At 37.3% G+C, this 14,209-nt stretch overlaps 1 protein-coding gene across 10 annotated transcripts in view; it reads left to right on the top strand.

Moving 5' to 3' along the window:
• Window positions 1-14,209, top strand: part of EVC2 (EvC ciliary complex subunit 2) — a 60,497-nt gene that overhangs the window by 29,806 nt on the left and 16,482 nt on the right. For 8 of the 10 annotated variants that reach the window (XM_039728942.1, XM_039728940.1, XM_039728937.1 and 5 more), the window contains 5 exons: window positions 1,491-1,815; window positions 4,361-4,600; window positions 6,040-6,215; window positions 12,287-12,446; window positions 12,922-13,382. In XM_039728942.1, the coding sequence (XP_039584876.1) occupies window positions 1,491-1,815; window positions 4,361-4,600; window positions 6,040-6,215; window positions 12,287-12,446; window positions 12,922-13,382 (1,362 nt within the window). The remainder of the gene's footprint in view (window positions 1-1,490; window positions 1,816-4,360; window positions 4,601-6,039; window positions 6,216-12,286; window positions 12,447-12,921; window positions 13,383-14,209) is intronic. The other 2 variants (XM_039728941.1, XM_039728938.1) reach the window with 1 other exon arrangement.

Raw genomic sequence — 14,209 nt, 5'->3', positions numbered from 1 at the left:
AGTGTTCATCTGTAGACAGGAGAGAGAAGCTGGATGCTCATGGTGCCTTGGGGATATTATAGCAAATATTAGCTCCTACAGGATCTTCAGATTACTGTGAGAAATGTTTCAGGCTCATGGTACTTCAATTGCAGGAACTTCTGTTCCTGTATATAAGGAGGAGGTAAAGTGGAGGAGGTTTAGCAGCTGCAGCCAACCAGCCAGCCCTGCAGCAGGTTGCCATAATGAGGACAGCCATCACCATTGTGCTTCTGTGGTATTGGGAAATTGCAACAGAAAATCAGTGTGTGGTAGATGATTACATTTCAAAGCTAGTCTCCCAAATACTTCAGGTATTTGAGTCATTGTAAGAAAACAATTCTATCCCATCAATTTCAAGATGGAGAGAATACATCTCTTGTGCTGTCAGGGAGGCAATGATGATATCAGTAGTTTACTTTTAATTAAACTTTACTTGCTTTGATAAGGAAAGTTTGACAATAAAGAAAAGTGTTTCTAGATCTGCATGTCTTCATTTATACAATTCTGAATGCAATATCATTCCACTCCCGCAATTTTTATTGCCAAGATCTTTTCTTACCAAGATCTTTGCTATGGATTTGAAATTTATTCTGAGATTTTTCTGTAGAAAAATTAGACCAATAATTTAGCATAAGCAAAAAAAAAAAAAAAGAATGGGTTTAAGCTCCTAAAAGTATGTTTTTTAAGTCATAAAGAAATTTATGTATACGTGGTCCACACACAGAAGTATACAGTGTTGTGTATTCATGTAATTTATAATTCCAATTTAACTCTACAGATAAATGAGGATGTATTTATATGCAACGTGATATATTGCATTTTCTAAAAGCTCTTGTATTTCCATCTGGTTTTAATCTCTTTTCTAGAACTCTATAATGTTCATGAGAGACGGGTACCAGCTATTTTATTTGTGTTAGCATAAAATTGAAACTGTCCCCTCTTCCTTGCCGAGAAGGGAGTACACCAGCCAAGAATATGAAACAGTGATATGTCAATCTAGATGGGTCAGTGAGTTTAGAACTATTTTACAAAGTCAGTAAAATGTATAGTCTATTTAGGTGCCCATTTGATCTGCTTCCCAACAGAGATAGCAGGTTGAGGTTTTTTTGGGGGGGAGGGATGTGTCAGATATTTTTTTGGCTTTTATCTGAGGGAGTGTTTTGAGTATTAGGAAAGAAAATATTTTTCTTTTTCTCTCTGAAATGGAAATGGAAGTGTGGATATACTTCATTGAAGTTGCTGTAGTAGAAGTTGACTCACCCTGTTGTTTAATGAATGATTACTATCATGATTAATAAACTCATATACTGTGATATTCCTGCACATCTGTGACTGCCATTTCATTACCCACTATTGAGTGAATCTAGATGCAATCTAGAGATTGAATGCTCTAGATACACTGATCTTGTTTTCTGACATAAATTTCCCATAATCTGATATTTCTAACAATGCTGATTACCTTTGCACAGTTTGGAGGTTGCCAGCCTGACACGGGCAGATGCTGATCTGGAGGCCAGTCGAACTCAGATCTGTAAAGAAGTGATTGCTATGATGTTGAAGAACATGGTCTTAAATCACAGCCTCGTTCCTCATGTGGAGAAGAAGATAAGTTCAGTTTTCAAAAAGCAGTTTCTTGCAATGGAGGAAGAGATTCAAGAGGAGTATGAAAGGAAGATGGTAGCTTTAACAGCTGAATGTAATCTGGAAACTAGGAAGACAATGGAGGCTCAATGCCAAAAAGCACGAGCTGCAAATGAAGAGGCTGAGGAATTAATGAAGAAAATTAATGAAAAGGTACATCTGGTTTTAAGCCAAGATATTTTGCATCCCATGTAGATTTATGGAGATGGTTTCTCTTTTAGACTAGAGGAGCTTAGTTATCCTCCTAAAAGAGTAAAGATCTACAAAAAAATGTGTTCAGAAATTCAGATGTCATAATCAGGGTAGTTGATATGAAGAAATTTTGTTTAATTCACCAGAAAAGGAATTTTTCTGGAGACAGTCTGTGACATCTGAAGACAAAGGGTTGTCATTACCCTGTTTGTTTGTTTTTGTTTTTTTTTAAATCACTTATACTATTGCAAAGTGGTGTATTTTTATTTACTGTGTTTTACTGCAGCACTTTTGAGATTTCAGACACTGTATGAAGTATTTTGCACATTCAGAGCAGAACAAACTCCCTGCATCATAAATCTTACAGCCTAGGTAAAAAACTTCCAATATTTATGTTCTATTTTTGAAGAAAATTAGAATATAAGCACAACCAAGGGCTGATTTCCCTCTGAAATGAGTGAAGGCAAGCAGAACAATCTGTATTTTAGACAGAGTGAGGAGTGGACTTCTCTTGGAAATAGCCTCTTTGTAATAAATAAATAACTGAAGTCAGAGTATGATTCCTTACAATGCTCCAGTCTTCCATGTATTTTTGTGAGTATATTGAATGTTTACAATAAAACTGATTTCCCCCCACCCTTTTTCTTTATTATTATTTTTAATAATAAAGTGTGGCTTGGAAGGATTCTGATAAGTTTTGAATATTTCATCTCTGTAAGCTTAAAATGCCAAAATGTCCCAAGTTGATGTTGCATGTTTGTTAAGAGGGTGGGAGCAAATAGTGCAGTTTGTTACTTACTGGTGGGGCTTTGCTTCTGGACCACAAGTGGTATTTGCATATTACATACCCATAATTCTTTAGGTCTTTTATGACAATTCATGATTAAATTTTTGACACTAGTTTTTTTCTTGCTGAATGTGATCCATTAAAAGTACTCCAGTATGTTGAGGCTCTCAGGAAGTACTTTGTTTTGTCAGGTTGTTGCATAGAGAAAATTAATGGCACAAGGCTAGTGAGCCACTAGAATTTCTTTGATGCTTCCAGGTGGATTTTAAATTGTGACTCTGTGTAGCTTTCCATACCTGTAGGATATGCCTATCCTGAACTAGCACCTAGAGGTGCTGGAGACACAAGAGGTGGGAAGGAAGAGATACTTGTGGACACCTTCTTAAGGATGGAGTGAACTGTACTCTGCTGGAGACTTTCTCCTTCTGTTGGATATAGAAGGAGCCTAGACCTCACTGAGATAAGTCCTGCCTTTGCAGAGAGAGGGGCCTGACTGAAACTCAGTGTGTGAACCCACACTAAATATACTCTCAGCAAAGTGGCTTTGCTTTGTAATATATTGGTGTTGAGTCAGTCTGATTTGTACTGAAAATCCTGAATAGTAGGAGTCAAGCAAACAATTAAGACCAGTCCAGTACCTGTCCTGATCCATTTACCATATCCTGTCATTGCTGTTGCTGTTGACTTTTCTGTCTGTAGAAGGACCTGGTTTTATACATGGTGCAGAAGGGCATTCTGGAGTGTGAGGGCTGGCTCACAGCCATTCTCCTGGGCAGCAGGTGTGCTGACACCCAAGGGATGGCAGTGGAAAACAACTAGAGCAGTAACCTCCTCCCCTTCTCAGCCAAGACATTGAATTTCTATTCCTTTTTGATTAATTATTTTCTGCCTGCAGTGTGTCTCTTGGGAAAGAGAAGTGAAGTGCAGAGGGCAGCTCTCCTCAAGATAATTGGCATGAAATTTAGAACAAGACTGACATTGTGATTGTTAGGTAGCTCTGCTGGCATAAGAAGCATTCTTTGCTCTGTGGGACATGTATGTTTTGATTTTATAATGACTTTATGCCATCTGAGATTAAAACTATGAATATGTAAGTCTTACTGGAGAACTAAGAGGAAATATTTCCTTAGTAGAAGCTTTTAAAGTAATTGCCATTTAATTCTACTCCATGGTTGTAGATGTAAATCTAAAACAATGCTCTTGGATTAATTTGTAGAAACTGATGGTTAAATTCGATCACCAATAACAAAAAACTTCTCAAGATTTTTAGTAGAATATGATTTTTTTTCTAATTTATGTTGTTTTTAAAATTATGGTTATTATTATTTAACTGTTATGCATTATATGAGTCTGAGTCTGTTTAATTTTAATAGGATTTCAGGATTGATGAAACCTAAAAAATTAATATATAGTCTTTGTGTTGAATTTCATGGCATTTTATATCATTTATGTTATGTAAGACTTGTGAATTTTAAAAGGACTTTATTATTCCTTGGAAGTGTTATCTTGATTAGAAACTGGCTACTCTACAACTCTGCCATCCAAACAGGTGAAAACTATACAAAGTGTACACTGATTCAATATTAGCTTTCACATAAACCTGAAATGAAAGTACCTAAAGTATTGATAAAATTTATAGGAGCTAGTAGCAATGATACTTTAAAATATGTTGAATTCTGAAAATCATTTCTGATGCATTTATTTCTTTCTTTTCTGCAGCCTGCTATAGAATACAGAAGTCTTCTGGACAAACTTCACAGGCTGGAGCAGGACTGCCTGAAGAGGTTCCTTTTTGTAAAGCAGGAGGAATATTTTGCAAAGGCTTATAGAGAGCTGGCTGTTACCCAAAGAAAGGAGCTCCATACTATCTTTTTTACACAAATAACAAGTGCCACTTCAAAGGGAGAACTGAAGGTGGAAGCAGCTAAAACATTAGTGGAAGGTTACTCTAAAGTACAGGTAATAGAATGACATATCTATTCCTAACCTAAAGACAGAATACAAACCTGCAGTAACTTTCAAGAAATGTTTCAGGATTAATGTTATCACTTTCATAATGAGCTTTTGTAGAAAGTATTTTTTAAAAATTATAATGCATTCATTATGCACATCTAGACATCTACACAACTGTATATTGAGATATATGCATATGTTCAAAACCCCCTAGGCATCAAGTGCTCTTATATACTTCAGAAGATGTACTGAGCTCCTCAATCCAAATATGTAGATTCTTGAAATTGTGATGTGTCTGAAGTACTTGATTATGTACTTAGAGGGGTTCAGTATTTTCAGGTTATATGATTGAGGGGTGCTGATATAATGTATGTTCAGGACTTAAGTTTTGCTTTCAGTTACATTTTAAGCCTCTTGCAACAGAATAGCTTGAGTTGTTTCCTCATGGTTTGCTTTTTTTGTTTGGTTGGTTTTTCCTCCATTGTGTTGAAAGTTAGTGCTCTGAATTCCAAAAGTTCTGGGAGTTTTTCTTACTGGCTGCTTCTTGAGGAAGAGTTTGATTGTTGTGCTCCTACAGGTTTGGGGGAGGGGAGGTTAAAAAGCAACACTGGAAAGTAGGTGTCAGAGCATGTAAGGCCCACTCCTAAAACCTGATGCACAACCTTGTATACAGAAGCTACACGTGGGCCACTGTCAGAGGGAGCTGCAGCAAGCACCTTGTGCAGAAGATAGTTAAGGAGCCTGGTCAAAGAGGTAGATCAAGTGAAAAAAGGTTTGACTATGTTTTGGCTGCTCAGATATGGGTCCTGTAACCAGCAAACCTTGTCTTGGCTATTTATGCTAGCAGAATGTCTGCTATAGAGCACTGCCTGCCTAACTCTGATCTCTGCCCAGACCCACCTGTGGGTATCTAAACCCTTCCTGTTTGCCACTGTTGGAAGAGGGAGCTTCTAATCCAGCCTGTGTGCAGTGGGCTTGGCATTCCCTATGCTATACTCAGCATACATGGAAGAGTTGGCTTTGAAGCCAACTTACAGACACCTTTGAAGGTGTGACCCTTTATGTAATCATACTGTACATCGTAAAGAACAGTTCTGCTAGCACTGGTAGGGTTGTATGTGTATGTAATTGTGAATATCTGATCAAATGACCTGTTAACTCAGGGCACTCAGGATGTGCACTAACTGCTCAGGGAAGTACACACAGCATTGAGGGTATCAGGCCAAGAGCTCGGAACATCATTTATTTTGTTTTGTTGAAATAACCATAATCATTTGATGTGACCATTAGAGTTAAGTTGATAAAAGCTTATTATTTTACACTTGTAGGAATTTTTAGACTTTACCCTATTAACAAAAAAATCTGCTCTGACACTCACAGGTGTTAGCTGAAATTAGCATTACATCTAATTAAATGTTCACATTTGTTTGCATTCTTTCCTGTAGGGTGACATTGAAGAGCTAATGGATTTTTTGCAAGCTTGCAAGAAATATCACCTGAGTAAAAGATTTTCTTACAGAGAATATCTTATAAGTAAAGTACAGTCAAGGGATTCTCGTGTCTCTGCTCTTATAAATGCCGCAGCAGCCCAGATATCGAGTCTCATTAACAAGACAGAAAGGTAAAGCACTCAAGTCTTTCCTCGTCAGCCATTTGCCTATGTTATCTTGCAGACAACAGACTCTTAAAAAGTGTTTTTTCTGTGTTATCTAGCAGGAGAGTTGCATAAAAATGTTATCTTTTAGTTGATTCTAAGAAAATATTTGGTGACTGATTGACTTTGTTAGTTAAATCCCAGCAGGTGCTAAGGTGAGGTTTTGTTGTCTGTGTCCACTTCGTACGGCACAGAATGAATTGCTGGAAACATATGTAGTACCTGGTTGTAATTCTGAGTTCAGTGGGAACCAGACTGATGTAAGAATCTCAATGTCTTTATACATCCATAATTTGTGTAAATATCAGTCATGTGAAAACTCATGCCAGAGTCCATTGCAACATGTACTAGTGAAGACCATTTGTCTACATGCTTTATGCACAAATATCTGGATTTAACAGAAAAGAACTATTTTGATTCATTTGTGATTGAATGTGTTTGAGGAGCTGGACATATAGTTTCTCTTTTTGAGCTGGAAGTCACGAATATTTCTAAAGAAAGTAGATTAATTATAAATAATTTAACTGGAGGATTTTGACTAATAGGAATACACCTGTTGCAGAGAATTAAAAGGTTGACATCAGGGAAGTAAAAAGTAGACTTAGAAACAGACTGTTGTAGTACACACAATTTTTTTGGGATATCATACCAGACCCAGGCTGACTGAGTACTCTGAGATAGAATGCTCAGAATCAAGGTAGAGGGGTAGAAATGGTGACTCTGCAGACACACAGAGATGTAGTTATTTAGAATTGTGTGGCTGTGAGGAGCACTGAGGGAGACATTGTGCTGCCACCCAGGGAACTAGTGAGGAGTCTGCCAGGGCAGCAAAACATGTTAGTGTTTTAGGAAAACAGTCTAGCACTGCTGCTGTTGGTCCTGTGCATGCAGCTTTATTTGTATATTTGAGATGTCTGTATTGATGTCAGTCACTGACAATATGTGAAATGTGCATTAAGAGAACTAGATGAACACTCATCTTTATGGTGTGTTTTTTATTCCATAATGTTAACTTAATTTAAAAATAATTTAATATTAGGAAGCAGGAAGTCTGTTAAAAGCCATCAAAGATTGCATCTGTTGATGTGACAAAATAATTTATCAGAGTGTTTAGGTATCTTCCTTGCTTTTCTTTTTGATTGTCCTGTGATCTGCCTCATTGGAATCATACCCAAAGTTTAGCTTGAATCACCCTGAGTTTAGCCCCCAGATTCATTGGTTGGAGAGAGCTTCTTTCAGTAGTCTTGCACTGTTTTTCTAAGGTCTGCAGCTGTGTGCCTCAAAGACAAAGAGGACCTGGAATAGGGAATATAATTCAGACATGTCTTCCACAGAGAGTTCCTTTCCATCAGTTCATGCCTCTCTTTGGAATTGTATTGTAAGGTCTGAGATGTTTTCAGAGATGATGTGGTTACGTGAACAGGCTTCGTGAGAATCTCACTGTGTGACCATTGCAGTGAACAAATGCAACTTCTTGAGCTTGAAAAATTAGTTTCACCAATTGTTTAATGCCTATTATTGTACCTAACAGTCACAAAACAAATCATCTATTAAACAGAAAGGAAAGGCATAGTGTTAGTTAATTGAAGACCTCATGGATCTCATCCCCAAAAATGTATTAAACATTTTAAAAAACCTTCCAAAAACCCCCAAACTTCCAAAAGCAGCAAGTGTTATTACCAAGATGAAAAATAAATTTTTCTAGCATTATCATATTGAACTTTCAGAGTATGCATTGGTTTGTTGTCTGTGGACAAAGGACACGTGCCAATAATTAGAGATAGCTTTTGTATAGAAGCAATCCCATTTGGCTTTCTGGGCCTAGAACTAGTTATTTTCCTGTAACTCCCCCCACCTGCTGCCTCAGTAGTTCCTCTCAGACAACTGTTGGCCAAACTTTTATAATTCATTCTTTAGATGGTGTGATTGTAAAACTCCAGAATGTAGTATCTCAGTTTATTTTCTACGGTAAACTGAAATAGCCTAGTATAACTCATAAGAAATTCATAATTACATAACATAGGCTTGTATTTCAGTTTCTAACTAGAAAGTGATTTTGGGAGTGTTTACAAATTGGAGCACTAAAATTTGAGCAGCAGTCCAGTCTGAATGGTACTTAAATTTGTAACTATTGTATCCTCTTATTTTTCACTTTACCACTGAATCTGCTTGCTAAATATAGATACAGCTCTGTCTTAATTTATTTTGTCCAGCTTTATAATAGACTACCTTAAACTTACTGTTATAAATGGAATTCTAAAATACAAAACTCAAATGGAGAAGAGAGAAAAGATATAGATTAGATATACCACAGATAGATGCAGTGATAAACCAGCAGGTACATATTGAGGGGAGAAGTCTTTTTGAGATGAAGCTTTAATAGTATGTTTAAAATTTATCAAATAGCAAGGCAATTTCAAATTAACATGAAAAGGATTCTGTGGGGCTAGAAATGAATGTTATAAAAAGAAAAATAAACCCAAACCAGTTCTATGGAGGGCTGTGAACATCTTAAATTAAATAGAGCAGCCAGAGTTTTCAAGCTGTATTTAAATAAAATGTGCCATTTGTCTGGATTAGTTTTTGAATATTCTGTGTCTTTCAAAAATCAAGTCTGATTTTCAGTGCCAAAAAGCAAGAAAGGAGAATTTAAAATATAATCTGTAATTATGGATTTGAGGGATGGGTACATAGGCTCTTGTTTTTTTCTTGAAGAATAATGGGCAAAAGAGCAATACTTGAGGCAGTGTTTATCTTGGGTTGTTCTTGCTATCAACAGAGGCACAAGGTTCTTGATGGTTATAAACTATAACATTGGTAAAACATTGTGTTATTCTTTTGCCAGTATCTTCTTGTTCACAAGAAATATCTTTCTTCTTCAGTCTCTTAAAAATTGAATTCAATTCTTCTGACTCATTAGATACAAACAGTTGCAAGCTCCTTTATAAATTTCTCCCAAAACTTAAATTTTTTAAGACCTCAGGGATTTTCTGTGTATTGTGTTCCTAAAGTGTTCAAAAGATTAAAGCAAGCACCTTATGCTGGTCTCGTTCTTCTTAATAATCACCATTTACGTGGACTTTGTCCATAGAAAGTAGTTTTCCAGTAATGTCTTGGCTGGACATTTGTCAGTAGTGAATCAGTATGAAGTTTTCTAATAATCTCTTAAAACCTTTTCTGCTTGTAGCACTCTGCTATATTGGGGGTGCATTTATTGCCCTGAATTATTTACATGAATTGTGATCTGGAAAACAGCAAGATGCCAGTTCTGCAGGTGAAATCCTGATGTAGCTGGAGTAGCATGAGCAGAGTCATGCAAGTTCTCTCTCTGTAGTTTCTCTGTAGTGATGTGATTCAGCCTCCATGTACATTCCGGCCTGTACAGCTGAATCAATCTCCCTTTTGCTTTAGTGATGCTCCTGTTCCTTTTCTAGCTTTCATGAAATAATTTTCCTTTACTGGGGTCTGGCATTCCGGAACACTGGTTCCCTGTAACATCAAATACAAAGTCCTGCTTTTCTCTTCAGTGCTCTCACTCTGTATTTGCTCCTTAATTTGTTGGCTTTCATTCAATACAGAGAAGTCAAGGTCTCTCTCTGACTGACCTGTGGTATGGCTGCTGTTGTCCACACACTTCACCTCTGTACCTTCCTTGGTGCTCACTTTGGGAGGGTCTCCCTTTAAGCATCCTTGGCATTACCACAGTATTCTCCATCATTAAAATTCACCTTGTTCAAAGATATGTACCTGCATATTTCTTCAGTGATTAAATTTCTGGTATGCTGAGAGCAGGCAGTTTTATCATACAGTCTATACTGTCTCATTACCTTTCTCAGCTCCTTTTGTTTTGCATTTCTTTCTGGAGTTCTTTGAGACTAGGACATTTTTTATTCCTAGTAGTTGTTTTTATATTGTATTTATATGAAACCAGAAGTGAAGGTATCTTGCCAGGATTGAGCCTTTTAGGAATTACCATAACACCGATTAATGTAAGTTGGCACATAAACAGACATAGGCTTCTGTGGTGTGATACTGCAGTATCACCTACAGTTTTAGCTGTGGAAATGCTGGATCTCTAAATAAACCAGCTGAAACACTGTAGACCTTTCTTTAATCCTAAAAATAGGTAGCTATATATCATCTTCCTATGGTTCTGTGTTGCATGACTTTTCTTAAACTTTCATTTGCTGTGTGGTTCCAGCACATCTATCTTTTTCTATTGCAGACTCTTTTCAGTGCTCTGGACAGGGATTTTAATTGGATGCAGCAAGCCTGGGTTTATGTCCTCAGTACAAGAAAGGATGAAGGTGTTAAAAATAATATCTTGGTTATTATCTTTCCTCACTTCCTCACCATAATTAATTACCTTTATTCACCTATATTTTGCCTTGGGTTCAGTCAAAAAGGAGGGGGAGTACTTAGTTACCAAAAAAAAACTTGGTGCTGTTAGGGAGGTTTTGACATAACACTGAATTTTAACATTGGTTAGTGTTAAGGCAGAAATTACATGGCCAAGAATGATGCTTGGTGGATTACTCTCAAAATACTAAAAGGCATTTTAATCATCTTTGCAGATTAAAGAAATGCAATAGATAGACTTTGAAAATGCTCTGCAAAAGGAGGATCTGTTCCGTTGACATAGCTGTGATAAAGCACATCTGAGTTTCTATCCAGGACATACATTATATAGGAGTGATGTTTCATGGCTTGCTCAGATAGTTGTGGATGCTTGAGCAGAAGACCTGGAGTTGTGAATTGTGGGTTCTGGCCACCCTGGTTACAGTGCAGTGGTGCAAGCAATCTAATTTGATAATCTTCTGCTTTATTTTAGCTCTTATCTTGGATTTTGGTTGGAATTAAGCTGTCACAGTAGCAATAAATTCTAATAAACCAAAATAAGACTCTCCTTTCTGGAGAAGGGCTTGCTTACCACATTTAAATACAACTTTAATTTAGGAATTGGACCTGCTTACCACATTTAAATACAACTTTAATTGGACTAGGTATCACACTGGAATGAAACCTTGAAAGCCCTGGATTCTTCATCTGAGTCCTAACTCTGTAATCTTAGACAAAATGGTGACTGGATAGGTAAATTAAAAGGTATCTGTATAACATCCAGGTTCAGGTCAAGAATTGGTGTTTTCAATTCAATGTTTCGTGTTGACTTTTTCAACACCACATTTTGTAAGTCCACTGTGCTTAATAGAAATTATAACTCACAAATATCCAACAGCCTGGTCTGAATTAAGATATTCTTTTATTATTCTGTTGAATAAGAATGATTTGGGGAACTTGTAGTGTAAATGTAATAGCATTTGTGGAGGTGGAGATTTTTTTTAACTGTTGCTGCCACAGTTGAAATCTTGTTTTCTCTTTGACATTAAATACTGTAGCAACTGGAGGTGGACCATAGTGTTGAACTTCCACTTGAAAGCCCTGTGGGCTCATGACTGACAATTTGCTATTTCTGATAATTGGATTTTTTTATTATTTTGAATTTTTATAATTCTTCTGATGTAAAATTAGTAGAATGTATGCATATAAGTATTTTGTGGATATGATTGCTTTGTCTATTAAAAAGAATTTTTCTTTTTACTTGATTACATACTTTAGAGAGAGATTTCTTTTTAATAAGGAGGAGTTGTAAAAGACGTATAAAATGGCATTCCAGGGGCATTAAATGGAAAAAATTAAATATGCATAATATATAAGTTTTAAAATGTCTCATTTGAATATCACTTACATTACAAACCAATCTATAATTGGTTTTGCACTTGCCTGTCCTTCCTGTCCATCCATCCTTCTTCTTATTTCTTTTTATACACCTTCACAAATTGCCTCAATTCTGTGCTCATCTCTGAGATTGTCCTTTGAGTATCCCCTTCCTTGTTTGATTCTCCCAGGTATCACTGCTAAAGAAACAAAGATTGTTCTTTGTGTCTATTTTGCTGAGCCTTTTTATGGTGCTAATTGCCTCATATATCCTTTTGCTCTTAAGAATTTGGGATAACAGGCTTCAAACACTGTTATTACAGAGCAGGTCATCTACCTGAAAGTCATTTGGGAATCCTGCTGGACCGAGCTGAGGCTGAAATTAATTTTGTTAAACAAAAATTTGATCATGATTTAAAACAAGAAAAGCAGAAGCTTTGCCAAAAACTCATTACCAAGCGAAGACAGGAAATGCTGCAAAAGGTAATTATTTTCAATGTTTTTATTTTCTAGGGCTTATCATGAATTAGAAATTCAATTAATTGAAAAATAAAATTTAGTTCTTAACAACAGAGGTCAACACTGACAGGATTGAAAATAGATGTCAATTGATTTAAACTGTGTACCCCCATATTCTGTATTAGTCGTGCAGTAATTGATAGCTGTCAAACCACATGATGATGCAATTTTTAGGTGTTAACTCTTTTATCTAGCAACAGTCTGTATTATCACAGCTCTTGTATCTAACAATAGTCAGAGTTATCATGGACCTCCCAGGTGCTCACAAAGCCAATCTGTTGAGGGTTGGGTAAGCCTCTGAACTCTGAGAAGCAGTTTCAAGAACATGGAAAAGCAAATGTATGAAATTTTGCATTGCTATGAAATTCATACTTAAGGAGCTAGAATTCAAGATGTTCTTTTTTCTTAACTTTGTTCCTCCTTTTGGTAAATGAATCAGCAGAAAGAGCATCAGAAGGAGCAGCTGTCACTTGGAGACCCCTTCAAAACTACTGATGAGATCTCTCACTACCTGAGACACTGGAAAAATCTTCTGAGTGATCACACTATTGAATTTGAAGAACTTACTGAAAAGCTTGACAATGAGGCCAGTGAAGAGCTGAAGGAGCTTCTATTTAGCCTAGGAGAGAAAGCTGTTGAAGAGCTTAAACGTGTTCAGTGTGGAGTGTTTGTGCAAGAGCTGGTCAAGCTCAATGTGCCAAAGCTGTTCCTGCTAGAAGCTGTGGAGGAGCACAAAAAAGAGATGGTGGTTAAACACGCACAGCTTGAAAGGGAAGAACATGACAAGAGCATGGCTGCTGAAGAGCTGCTTCAGCTCACCAGGCAGAAGCTAAGCCAGGAGCTGGAAACAGGCATCTCAGAACAAAAGAAAATAAGGAGCTGGGAACAGTCAATATTCATGCAAGTATCTCTCTGCACACTTTTCTTAGTTACTATGGCAAATAAAAGATAACTGGGAGTTTTCACACCTGTCTAGTTGTAATTCCTAATGATCAGTTCTCTGTTGGGCACTTAGGAAATTTTTTTTTTTTTTCAAAGCACTCAGCCCATGCAGTACCAGTGGGTGAACACTGCTGTGGAAATTTTAGGAAGCAGCAGTCTTGAAGCTAAAAATGTGGAATAAAGGTTTTATACTTCCATTCATTCCATGGAGGGTGTCACTTATACATCTTTCATTGTTAGTATGTTCTTTGAGCTCCCGCACTTTGGAAATGCCAATTAATATGTCAGACCTAATTGGCCCCAAGTCCAAGTTGAATATATTCCTTCTGGCCACAAGTCAAGCCTTACTCACCAGGTTTGGTTTAAGCTTTGGCACAAGCAGTCCCTAAGTACACAGTGCAGTGTCTGCCTGTCCAGCTCACGGCTCCACGTGTCAGACTGGGCTGCTCTGGCCTGTGGACAGTGTCCCTGGCACCAAGCCCTGAGCCAGCCAGGCACATACTGGCACAGGCAGTGCTGCAGAGAGGAGTTCTGGCCCCTGGAAGTGTTGTGACCCTGGGGAGGTGGGAAAGCAGGTGGTGGCCTTGCTACAGTTGACAGACCTTGCACAGGGAGAGCCCTTGGCTGTGGCCAGGAGTGGTTGTGCCTCTCACAGTGGGCAGCAAGGTCCCTGAGAGATCAGGGAATGTTGGTGAACATTTCTTCTTAGCTTTCAAGTGCATTTATCTCTGGTTGTTGGACTGTCTGAATATTTGCAGTACTACATTTCCTATACAATGTCTATT

Source organism: Passer montanus, unplaced genomic scaffold (genome assembly GCF_014805655.1).
Source record: "Passer montanus isolate IOZ18808 unplaced genomic scaffold, ASM1480565v1 scaffold67, whole genome shotgun sequence".
NCBI lineage: Eukaryota > Metazoa > Chordata > Aves > Passeriformes > Passeridae > Passer > Passer montanus.
The sequence above is the reverse complement of the archived record's forward strand: the minus strand, read 5'-3'. Positions and strand labels throughout refer to the sequence as shown.